At 61.9% G+C, this 12,083-nt stretch overlaps 1 protein-coding gene across 2 annotated transcripts in view; it reads left to right on the forward strand.

Annotated features, from left to right (window-relative positions):
- The first annotated feature begins 7,508 nt into the window (after positions 1–7,508).
- Positions 7,509–12,083, forward strand: part of FBLN1 (fibulin 1) — a 71,263-nt gene continuing 66,688 nt past the window's right edge. For both annotated transcript variants that reach the window (XM_054719632.1, XM_054719633.1), the window contains exon 1: positions 7,509–7,684. In XM_054719632.1, coding sequence (XP_054575607.1) covers positions 7,603–7,684 — 82 coding nt within the window. In that variant the 5' untranslated portion in view covers positions 7,509–7,602. The remainder of the gene's footprint in view (positions 7,685–12,083) is intronic.

Consider the following 12,083-nt stretch of genomic DNA (forward strand, 5'->3'; position numbering starts at 1 on the left):
GCTTTCTGCGATGTGGTTACGGTTAAAAGCGGATCAGACGCCTCAACGGGTGGGAACAAAGAGACAATGGCTGGTTTGTGCAAACAAGTTCTGCCTGGCCTGGGTTAGAATCTCTTTCCGTTAACGATCCAGTAAGGCTTGTAGAGAGTAAAACGTATCCAGGCAGAAAGATCTCCACCTTCCACTCGCCAATGGCAGTGCCTCCTCGCCACCCCCTCCACCTGACGCGCAGTTACACGTCTAACGAACGCGGGTCTGCCGGCGACGTTGCGTCTTGCTTTCATTTTCAGTTTGTTGAGAGAACAAGCACCTCCGTGGCAAGTCTTCATGTTCACGGACGTGAAGAGCTGCACGACATCCCGCCGTGGGACGCGTCTTACATTTACTCAGCGTTCCTCCGGGTCGCACGCTAGCTGCTGTGTTCCCATGGATGTGCATGTTTCCATTATAAATCTCAGGGCGATACGTGTAGTTGTACATACAGTACCCATAGCTGTGCACAGTGAGTCTGGAAAATCTTACAGCTTTCCTGTCTCTCAGCATTCACAACTTAGAAAACACGATGGGAGGACACTCCATTCAGAATTACAATAAGAAATAGAAAGTGCTTAGGACTAAAGAAGTAAGATGCAAGGTCTGTACTTTTAAAAAAAGTATTTGCCCTAGCCAGCTTGGCTCAGTGGATAGAGCGTCAGCCTGTGGACTAAAGGGTCCCGGGTTCGATTCCGGTCAAGGGCATGTACCTTGGTTGCGGGCACATCCCCTGTAGGAGGTGTGCAGGAGGCAGCTGATCGATGTTTCTCTCTCATCGATGTTTCTAACTCTCTATCCCTCTCCGTAAAAAAATCAATAAAAAATATATATATTTTTTAAAAAAGAAAGAAATATAAAGTGCTTCGAACTAAAGAAGTAAGATGCAAAGTCTGTACTTAAAAAAAAAAAAAAGTATTTGCCCTAGCCAGCTTGGCTCAGTGGATAGAGCATCGGCCTGTGGACTGAAGGGTCCCGGGTTCGATTCTGGTCAAGGGCACATGCCCGGATTGCGGGCTCGATCCCCAGTAGGGGGCGTGCAGGAGGCAGCCGATCCATGATTCTCTCTCGTCATTAATGTTTCTATCTCTCTCTCTTCCTCTCAGAAATCAATAAAAATATATTTTTTAAAATGTGGCATTTTACTAAAAGGTACAGTTCTCAAAGGAGAGGGAGTCATGGGCAGGGCTTAATTCCCCAAAGTGCCCACTACACTCTACCCCTGGGATGCTCAGGACACCCATGTTCCCTGTCTCTCTCCATATAAACCTGGTTTTGCTGAACTCAACTCAAACATCTCACCCACAACTACAACTATTTTACCTCCCACCGAAGGCAACCGAAGTCATGGTCAGGCCTTCCACCAGATGCCGTGAAATGCGGGCCACCGTTCTCGGTGTCCTCCATCATTAGGGGAACGTGCATGCCTCCTCTAAGCCGCTAACAGTCTCCACATCCACCAGGGCTCTTAGCCTTAAGCACCAGAAACAGCTCTGGAGGATGCAATTGGCAGAAAATGTCCTGAAATGGCATTGGGCAGCCGGTAGCGTCATCAGGAACACTGCAGACCAAGCCTAGAGGCTGGGCTAGAACAGGGGTGTCTGGGGTGGCCAGGGCCACAGCCAAACCCAGGCCACAAAACCATCTGGTGGTACCACTACCACGTGCCACGTGCCACTCAACACCGGATGCCACGGCTTGCTCGGCTGCCAGCACAGACCCCGGGAATTCCACGTGTTTGCTGCCATTGCTTCTAACCACCAGCAAACTGGATTCGCCACCAACCGTGCCGCTTTCCATCACCAGCTCCCTCCGCGCAGCCCTCGGTCGGCGTACCTGGTCGCCGGCCAGCACCCTGGGGCGGGAGAAGGGAGACTCGTTTCTGGGAGGCTCCTACGCGGGAATTCTTCAGACAAAGCTGGGAAAGCGGATAGCTGCTCATTATCAGCCTGTTGGCTGTTCCGCAGCCGCCTTCCTGCACGCACGGCTGACACCAGAAGGAACGGAGCGAACGAAAGCCCAGACACGGCGGGCCGTCTCCGCCGCGGCACCGCCCCGGGGCTTGGGGGCGGCTTTTCCAGAACCAGAGCAGAGTTCTCTCATTTTGTCAAAACAACATTACTCTCCCTTCAGCGATGGGACGGTTTCTTCTTCCGAACCCAGGAGCTCCAATGCTTTTCTTAAAAAAAAAAAAAGTGTGTGTGTGTGTTTTTGTATTGATTTCAGAGAGGAACAGGCAGGGAGAGAGGGATAGAAACATCAATGATGAGAGAGAATCATGGATCGGCTGCTTCCTGCACGCCCCCTACTGGGGATCGAGCCGGCAACCTGGGCATGTGCCCTGACCGGGAATTGAACCGTGACCTCCTGGTTCATGGGTCGGACGCTCAACCACTGAGCCACGCTGGACTGGTGCTTTCCATCTTTTTGTCAATCACGTTTGCCACGCCCACGGGACTCAGGACAGCCGCGCCGCGTGCCCCTCCCCAGGGTCAGGCTCCCCCCCGTGGCCTCTCCTGTGGCCCGGAGAGGAGGGGGTTGGCTCTCAGCACCGGGCCAGCTCTGGGGCCGGCAGAGGGCAGGGCCCGGGGGCCACCTGGGTGCCAGGGACGGCTGGGCTCTGCCACCTCCCTAAGCCACAGTCTCCTCCGAGGTGGTGTGCTGCTCCGTGGGCCTCTGACCCCAAGCCCTGCGCTTGTCACTGCGTCGCCACCGCCAGGAGCCAGCGTGGCCCACCCCGCACTCCGCGAGGTCGTCCGCCACCACAGGGGGCGGAGGCCGCCCTCCCCCTGCAGCCCAGAGCCCCGTGGCAGCGGGGACGCCAACTCTTTAACAAAGGAAGAGAGGGACCCCTGGCACAGGCAGCGCTGAGCCAGGAGGCAGGAAACACCAGGGCCTGCCTGGGCATCCCGGAGCCGTGCACAGGCCCGGGGCTGCCGCCAGAGAGCCGGGGGTGTTGGGGGTGGGCAGGGGCCAGGGCAGCCGCTGCCCCCCGAAAACCACCCACGGTGCGCTGCCGCCGCACACGACGACCCGCAGGACGCTCGTCCCCCACAGGCCGGGCGGCACCAAAACCGTTTGTTTTCTGGGGAAAAACAGGCCCGGGAGCCAACAACCATCTTTCAGACAGACAGAGGGCTCTTGTCCCGGAGAGCCAGGCTGTGCGGCCTCCGGGATGAGGGACAGCTGGGCTGTCACGCGGATCGTGACGAACGGCTTCCTGCTTGGAAATGAAGCCCAGGGGGTGTCCTCCTGGCCCGACCGGGGTTCAGAGGGTGGGGGCCTCTCTGAACATCAGTCCCGTCTTCTGCCAACGACACGCAGATGTGCCGTGGCGGTTCTGACTCCGAGGGACTCTGAGGGCTGCGGAGGGGCGCGGGGCCGGGAGAACCCTCGCGCCCGGTGAAGCGTCCGACGGGGTCAGAACGCGGGCTGCCAAGAAAGTCAGGGTCAAGTTTGGGCGCAGGAGCCCTGTTCCTCAGCCTCTGGTCCACGTATTCCTCCCCGTCTCAACTGTTCCCCAAAAAAGAAGACAAGAAAGAGAAAAAGAAGAATTTCACCAAACACAACACCCACTGCCATTTAGTTCCTTTTGATCTTCAGTTACAGGAATACGGCTCTTACCGTAACCGCTGTGTGGACCTGCACACTCACGTGCCATTTTGTTTCCCTTATTATTATTATTTCTTTACATGATATCAGGTCACGAAGATCATACTCCTACTTAGGCCTCCTAGCCGGTCTTTTCCACAAGGGCGCCCGTCGCACGGACCGCAAACAGGCCATTGCTGGACGTGGCTTTTTCTGATTTTGATTTTTTAGATTTCCTCTGTGATAAACAGTGCTGCTATTATGAAAATAAACGAGTGCAGGTCATGAGAGAAGTCACACAGAGAGCAATGCAAACGCTAATACGCGCATGGGGAGCGCGCGGTCAGCCTGTGCGGTGATGAGAGACGCGCTGGAGCAGCGAGCCGCCCGTTTCTTTTGCCCGTGAAACAGCCCAGGTTAAACCAAGGCGCGGCTCAAAGCTGGGGAGGAGGCGAGAGCCACGCTCAGCCGGTGCCGCCGCCAGCGCCGCGAACCAGTTTCTGGGCGGCGATTGGTCTCGGGGTGCAGCCACGCTGGGAGCGGAGCCAGAGCTCGCGGTTCCCGCCGCTGCGGGATGGATGACCCAGGACCGTGGCCGAGTGAACGCGCGTGCGCACAGCGCTCACACGGTTCCCTCGCTAGACGTGCGAGGTCGCTTCCTCATGGACGGGGGGAATGTTCATGCCGTGGGGTTCAGTGACGAACAGAGCCCTCCATAGGCGCCCGGGATGGGGAGACCCATGTCCTGGATTCAAATCCCGGATCCGCTTGTCGTGAGAATCTGCCCATGACCTCGCCTCTCTGAGCCCCGGTTTCCTCCGCTGCAGAAGGGGTCACTAAGGCCGCCTAGAGCCGAGTGAGCATTAAGGAAATAAGGTCTGAGCACCTCCCACACCTCCTCCGGCACTCTGGCCTCCTTACAGGGCTTAGAAAAACAGCTGAGGGCCAAGCACAGACCGTCTAATTCATCTCCATCCCATAGCCGGCTGCCTGCAGGCCTCACCCCTGCCTGGGCCCCAGGCCACCACCCCACCCCGTCAAAAGGGCCCAGACAATCTTCCCGAGTGGCCCAGGGTCTCTGCGACCCTCCCCTTCGCAGATGCTGTTCCCTCTGCACAGGAAGCCCTTCCGGCCCTTCTGCTTGCCTTCAGGGGCCAGTCCGGCCGCCTCTTCCCAGAAGTGCCTTCACCCAGGAGGCAGGTAGCAGGGGCCTCCCGTCGGGGCCTCAGAGTTCTGAGGCTCCTGTGGGGAGAGGAGTTGTTCTCTTTTTGTTTTTGGTGGTTGTTTTGTTAATCCTCGCTCGAGGGTGTTTTTCCATTGAATGTTTGGAGAGAGTGGAAGGGAGAGAAGGAGGGGGAAAGAGAGAGAGAGAAACATCAATGTGAGAGAGGCACATGGGTTTGTTGCCTCCCCCCACCGGGGCAGGGATCAAACCTGCAAACCAGGACGTGCCGGTGACCAAAAATCGAACCCGAGACCCTTCCGTGCGCGGGGCGACGCTCTAACCACTTGGCTGCACTAGCCAGGACTTGGTTTTGATTTTTAAATCTAACATGCATTCAGGAAAGGGCACTGCCCGTCCCGGGCTGCGGGCTCGATCCCCAGGGTGGGGCGTGCAGGAGGCAGCCGATCCATGATTCTCTCATCATTGATGTTTCTATCTCTCCTTCTCCCTTCCTCTCTGAAATCAATAAAAATATATTTTAAAAAAATAAAAAGAAGAGGGACAGCCCTAACCAGTTTGGCTCAGTGAATAGAGCGTCGGCCTGCGGACTGAAAGGTCCCAGGTTCGATTCCGGTCAAGGGCATGTACCTTGGTTGTGGGCACATCCCCAGTGGGGGGTGTGCAGGAGGCAGCTGATCGATGTTTCTCTCTCATCGCTGTTTCTCTCTATCCCTCTCCGTTCCTCTCTGTAAAAAATCAGTAAAATATATTTAAAAAAGAAGAAGAAAAGGAGAGGGACCTGTCATATGTGAGCGGCTTGAGACATTTTCACTGGTGACCAACAGCCAGAGTTAAAAAGAACAGATCCTAATGCCACCTCCCCCCCCCCCAGCTTCCTTATGCAAGTCAACCCAGCACGGCCACCACTCCCCTGGCCTGGCACCTGTTTTTGTCCTCAGAGACGGAATTCCCATCGGGAGTTCGTTCTCGCGGGCTGTGCGGTGACAGGTCCCCGAGAGCCAGGCTGTGGCTGCGCGGGCGGAAGAGCTGTCGCTTCCAGAGCCATGGGCGCTCCGAGGTGCGTGCCGTGAGCAACGGAGTGTCCCCGGAAAAAGCCACTCCCACCGCTGTGTCTGCCCAGTGCCGGTGCGAGGGGAGGCCTCCCGGTAAGCCAGCAGAGCCGCCCGGAGAGGGAGGGGAGTGACAGCAGCAGCGGAGGGAGTGTCTGGCGGGTCCACAGGAGGCGGAGGGTGGGCATCAGTCAGGCGGCCGCAGGTGGCACCTGCCTGGTGGGGGGGAGTCGGCAGGGCTCGGGGCGCCTGGGGACACAGCCTCGCTGCAGCGTGGTTTGGGGCGTTCCTGTTACACCCGTCAGCTCAGGCCTGACAGCCCTGGACACGACTGTCATGGCCACAGTGACTCCATGGACACGACTGTCATGGCCACAGTGACTCCGTGTTGGGGCCTCCGAGGCGCCCAGGAAGGCCGCTCCGCTCTTGCTCTGCGCAGCCACTGCCCGTTTTCTTCCTTAACGCGTTTCTATTGATGCCAGAGAGGAAGGGAGAGCGAGAGAGACATCAACGAGGAGAGAGAATCATGGCTCGGCTGCCTCCTGCACGCCCCCCACTGGGGATGGAGCCCACAGCCCCGGCCTGTGCCCTGACCGGAATCAGACCGGAAGGCTGACGCTCTGTCCACTGAGCAAAGGGCTAGGGCTATCCCCGCCGCCCCGTTTTCACTCCGCTGACCGACGCTGGGGGGCTGGGGGGACACAGCTGTGAGCACCTGGGACAGGCCTCCTGCCCTTCCGTGCACACACACGGCCTTCCTCTGGGCCAGGGGCCCACACATCCGGATGGGTTCCTGTGGGCCGCACCCCTCACTCCGCACCTTCACTGCATTCCTCTCCTGTTTGTTTTGTGTGTGTGTGTGTGTGTGTGTGTGTGTGTGTGTGTGTTAAATAAGTCTATGTATGGTTCCCACAGACGTCACCACTGGTGGCTGCAGCCATGAATTCCTACCCAAAGCAGTGGCGCCTGCAGGGTGCGCGGAACGCTGCTCCCCACACGCAAATCCAGCCTCTCTTCCTCGCGGGTGGGGTTCACCCGCTGCCTGGCTCCTGCGTGGGGGTGCTGGTCCAGTCTGCCTGCCCCTCCCGGCGGGCAGTCCCCGTCCGGGGCGCACCTGGGTCGGCCACCGCTCTGCAGACCGCGGGGCGATCCTCGGGGCGATCGGCACGCGGGCCCGAGGGCGGGAAACCAGCAGGCGGGGTGCACGAGGCTCCCTCCCGCGGGGCGCCCCCCAGGGAACACCGCCCCTATTCCCTCCCCGAAAGGGCGCCTCCGACCCCCGGGGACTCGCCCTTTCCTCGGAGCCCCGCGGAGCTAACCTTTGACCTGGAGCCCGCCCCTGGGCCGGAGGGTGGGGAGGGGGTGGGTGGGTTGCACGGCGGCCCAGGGGGGTGCCTCCCGCCCGAATGCGTCCCCCTCTCTGGCCCCACCAGGAAGAAGTTTGGGGTCCTCGCCCCCACCTCCAGCAGCGGGCCTGCGCGCCCCTTGGGACTGGGTGCGGGGTGCGGGGGAGGGGAGGAGGGGCCGCAGACCTCCGGGGGGCGGCCTGGAGGGCGGGGACCGGCGCCCGCAGCCCCGCCCCCGCCGCGCCCTCCTCGGGGCGGGATAATTGAACGGCGCCGCGGGGCTCGGCGTTGGCTGCGGAGGCTCGGCCGAGTGAGGACCCGCGCCGTCCCCGCACCAGCCGCGCTCAGCCGAGAGCCGCGCCGCGCCCCGCGCCTTTGTCCGCCCGCCGCCCCCGGCCCCATGGAGCGCGCGCCCTCGCGCCCGGCCCCGCGGCCGCTGCTGCTGCCCCTGCTCGCCGGCCTCTGGCTGCTGGCGGCCCCAGGTAGGAGGCGGGAGGGCGGGGCGGGGGGGAGCGGCGCCCCGGTCCCCGGCGCCCACGTTAGTGTCCCCCGAACATCAGCCCCGCGCCCCTGGGAAGTTCTGGAGCTGCTGGCGGTGACTCGAGCTGGTGCGCCCTGCGCGCTGTGCCCCGGGGCCCCCACCCCGAGGCCTGGCCACGCTCCCTCCCCCACACCTCACCCCCAGCTCTGGTCCCAACACCTTGCTGGTCCGAGGTGCTTGTTTTAAGGACGGACCCCCTCGAGCACCTCCTCCTGCAGGCTCGCTCGCATCCACGATGCCCACCCTGGTGCCAGTGCCACCCACCGTCCGGGCGCGGTGCGGGTGGGGGAGAGGAAGCGCCAGCGGGTTGCCCGCGCCCTAGCTCCGTGGGTGCCAGGCTCTCTGCACCAGGAGTGCCCGAGGCATATCTTTAGGCGCTGCACCCCCCTCTACCCCAGGTGAGGGCTGTTGTACCCAGTTTGCTGATGAGAAAACTGAGACTGGGAGGTGGAGAACAGGAACTTGTCCAACAGACAAAACCTGAGGTTGGGCGGGGGTGGTGGTAGCGGGTGGTGGGGGGGTGGGGGGTTGGGGGGGGTGGACCTGAAGAAGTCAAGAGAGAAAGGGAGCGATCTGCGGTGTCAGGGTGACAGCTGTGTGGGGGGGACCCCCTCCTGCCCTCCCTGGACACGGGCCCCCAGACAGAGGTCCTGCCAGCTCCCGCCTCAGCCAGGGCTGGGGACAGGCCACTTCCAAGCCCACCCAGATGCAGAGGGGATGGAGTCTCCAGCTGCAGCCCCATGACCCAGAGCCGCTGCCCCCCGCCCCCCTTCCCCCCAGGGACGGACACCCCAGGGATGGGAGCTCACAGCTGCGCCTTCTCTCTCCTCGAATCCTCAAGGCCTAGCTCCTGAGGGTGTGAGTGGGGGTGGGGGGCCACAGTCCCTTCCCATCAGAGCCATGACCTCTGACCTCTCTGCTGACTTATCAGCCATCAGCCAGGCCTGCCTTCCGGCACCTTTGTTCCCCCTGGAGCCAGGCCCCGGCAGTCCCCCGCCCGCCACCCGGGATCCAGGCCCCTTATCTCGGCTCAGCTGAGCTGCTTGAACTCCGGTGGCCGCCCTCAGCCCTCCAAAGTCAGAGGACCACCCTGGAGTCCCAGAGTCTTCACCTCTGAGTTTGCCGAGTTTCTTGTAACTCTCAGGTGACCGCCCTGGTCCTTGGTCAAAGGTCATTGGCCCCAGCTGTGCTGGCCTGGGGCGCAGGGAGGGGCTGGGCGGGGGCGCTCGGCAGGAGGGTCTTGGCTCGCTGACGGTGTCCGATCTTCTCTCTTGGGCACCAGCTCCATCCTGGGCATGTCCTGGGGCACATTCCGTGGGGGAGATGGCGCAGGGCCGGGCAGGGCTCGGCGTCAACAGCAGAGCCGTCCTGACCCCGCAGGGCCATAGGGGCTTCTCGGAGGAGACGGTGTGCGGGCAGGCGTGCGTGGGCAGGCGGGCAGGAATGTGTGGGCAGGCGGGCAGGTGGGCGTGGGCAAGCGGGCAGGCGGGCGTTCAGGGGACCACTGGCTGGAGTGAAAGCACACGGGGCGGGGGGGCTCGGACTGGGGGCCACACAGCCTCCTGTGGGAAGTGTAAGGCCCCCGAGATGCCTGTATTTGACAGGCGAGGCCCAGGTCCTCCATCGCTGCTCCTCCTGCTGCGGTGCCCGCAGGCGCCCCTGCGGCCTGGCCGTGCCCGGTGCGGAGGGCACCCGGGTCTGAGGCTGGGTGGCACAGTAGCCTGACTGTGGGTGCAGCCATCTTCTCCATGGAGAAGGCCCTGACCTCCGTGTGCAAGGAGCCCTCTCCGTGGCCCCCGGTGAGAACACCTGGTGCCGCCGCCTTGTTCCTGGGGGAGGCCCTCTGAGTTTAGAGGTTTGCTCTGGCCTGGGGACAGGGAGGTCGGGGACTGGGCCCCATTCCGAGCGCAGAGCTGGGAGGGTCCCGGAGCCCTGGGAGGGGCAGGTGACACCGTCCGCCCCCCAGAGCAGTTTAAAAGCAATCCTGGGCAAAGCCGGCGAGTCGAGTCCTTTAGCTCATCTGCTGAAACTCATTGGGTGACCTGGCCACAAAGGTCATGCCCAAGGGCACGAGCCGCCCCCCCCCCCCCTTGTGGGGATTTACCGAGAGAGAGGGGGGGGGGGGGGGGAGTGAAGAGGAGGGGGTTGTGCTTTTTCCAAGACTTTCTTGGCCTTCGGCTCCGACTGATTACAGAGCAGGTCCTGTCATCCGCCGCTGGAAGGAGAACAAAGGAGCGAGGACTTGGCTTGCGAACACGCGGCCGGGCGGCCCCTGCTGATCCTGGAGGGCTCCCAGGAGGGTGGCGGGGGGCCAAGCGGGCTGTGGGGGCCGCAGGAGCACCGCGTGCGTGGAGATGAGTCGGGGGCCCTGTGGGGCAGCCCAGGACCTCGTCTGTGGGGCTCACAGCTCCAAGCCACGCCCCCTCCTGGCACTGCCCGCCTCCCCAGCTCTGGACTCTGGTTGGGGGAGGGCATGGCTCCCTGTGTTCGGGGGCTAGCAGGCACCACGGCCAAAAGCCCACGGGGTGGTTTGGAGGTTTCTCATTGGTTAACGGAGAGAAAGGAAGCCAGAGTCTCAGGCGGCCTTGGGTATGGGGGGGCGGGGGCGAGGTGGTGCCGCCCGCCCGTGGCTGCGTGATTTTTCTGTTGTCCCCTTTCCGGGAGGGGAGCGTCCTTCCCCCCCAGCTTGCTCTGAGAGCGCTCACACTGACCTCCAGCCAGGAAGAGAGGCCACAGGCCACTGAACTGGCAGCTGTCAATGCCACAGCCCTGTTGGTGAAGGCCACGCCAAGCCCCCCTCAGGCGTCCCGTCGCTAAATGTCCACCGAGGACCAGCTGTGGGCCAGACGCCGTCCTAGGTCTAGGGGATGGGCAGGGAAGAAGCCGGGCCTGGCCCTTCCGCCCGCGGGCGCATCCCCTGGGGGACCCAGAAAGAGCAGATAATTACAATCAAGTCTAACTGGCAGGCAGTCATGGAGGACTTCCTGGAGGAAGCAGCCTGCCAGCTGCGGTGTGAGCACCAGGAGGCGGTGGCTAGGTTGGTGGGTAGAGGTGAGAGGAGGGTGCTCCAGGCAGAGGGAATGGCATGGGCAAAGGCCCGGGGTGGAGAGAGAGGACGTGGGACTCCAGGAAGCTTCCAGAACTTCTGCCCCCTCCTTAAGCTTGGGGAGCACGCAGTGCTGAGGGGCGCCACCAGCAGCCCCCCTTCCTTCGAGGCAATGGGTGAGCAATGGCTGCGGGCAGCTTTGCAGGTGAAGTTTTATGGAGCCAGTTCTCATCGGTGCAGTTATTTTGCCAGTGCGTTTCGTACAATGAAAGCTTTTCCAGCCCTGACCGGTTTGGCTCAGGGGATGGAGCATCGACCTGCGGACTCAAGGGTCCCAGGTTCGATTCCGGTCAAGGGCATGTACCTTGGTTGCGGGCACATCCCCAGTAGGGAGTGTGCAGGAGGCAGCTGTTTGATGTTTCTCTCTCATCGATGTTTCTAACTCTCTCTTTCTCTCCCTTCCTCTCTGTAAAAAAATCAATAAAATATTTTAAAAAGAAAGCGTTTCCTTTTGCAAAACAGTGAGTTATAAGAGTTTCATGAACAAGTGCTCGTGAGGGCTGTATGGCTTCTTGTCATGATCCGCAGGGTGGCCCAGAATACCGTGGGGGGAGGGCACCCCTTTGTCAGTTTTTCTGGGATCCGAGACCCCGGAGGGAGCTCAGAGGAGAGAGGGTGCGGCTGGAGGCTAAGTCATCTGTCCCACGTCACCCCGTGTCGCAGGTGGGGGGCCAGGGCTGGCGTCTGCTGGCCGCCACTCTTCCCACCGGCCTGCCTCCTCCACCCCCAGCGGGGCCTCAGCTGAGGCTGGGCCGGCAGGAGCCGGGCCTGTCGCCCCGCTGTCCCCCTGCTGGCAGGAGGGTCCTACACTCGAGGGGCTGGGAGACGGGCGCCCATTCTCAAGGTGACTCGAGAGAGCCTTCCCGACCCCACACCCTCTGCTTCCGGTTCCTCAAATACGGAGGGACACGTGCTCTGCACGCGGAAGTCAGTGCAGCCTCAGTGGTCCTCGTGGCCTCCTCTCAGCGTCGCCGGAAGCAGGAACACGGTTACTTCCATGTGACAGGCTCGGACACCAAGGCCCAGCGCGTCAGGCAGATTCCCGGTCACGCGGGTCGTAAATAGGGGACTAGGACACGGGACCCCGGGCTCCTGAGCCCTTGGCCGACAGCACTTGGTCCCACAGGCAGGGCTGTGCGGGGAGAGGCGTCCTTCGGAGCGGGAGCCACCCTGGGCCTCTGAGGGGCTGGCGGCTGGCCTGGCAGGGGGTCCCCCAGGGTGGCGGCACCTGCCT

The sequence above is a fragment of the Eptesicus fuscus genome, chromosome 7 (assembly GCF_027574615.1).
Source record: "Eptesicus fuscus isolate TK198812 chromosome 7, DD_ASM_mEF_20220401, whole genome shotgun sequence".
NCBI classification, from domain to species: domain Eukaryota; kingdom Metazoa; phylum Chordata; class Mammalia; order Chiroptera; family Vespertilionidae; genus Eptesicus; species Eptesicus fuscus.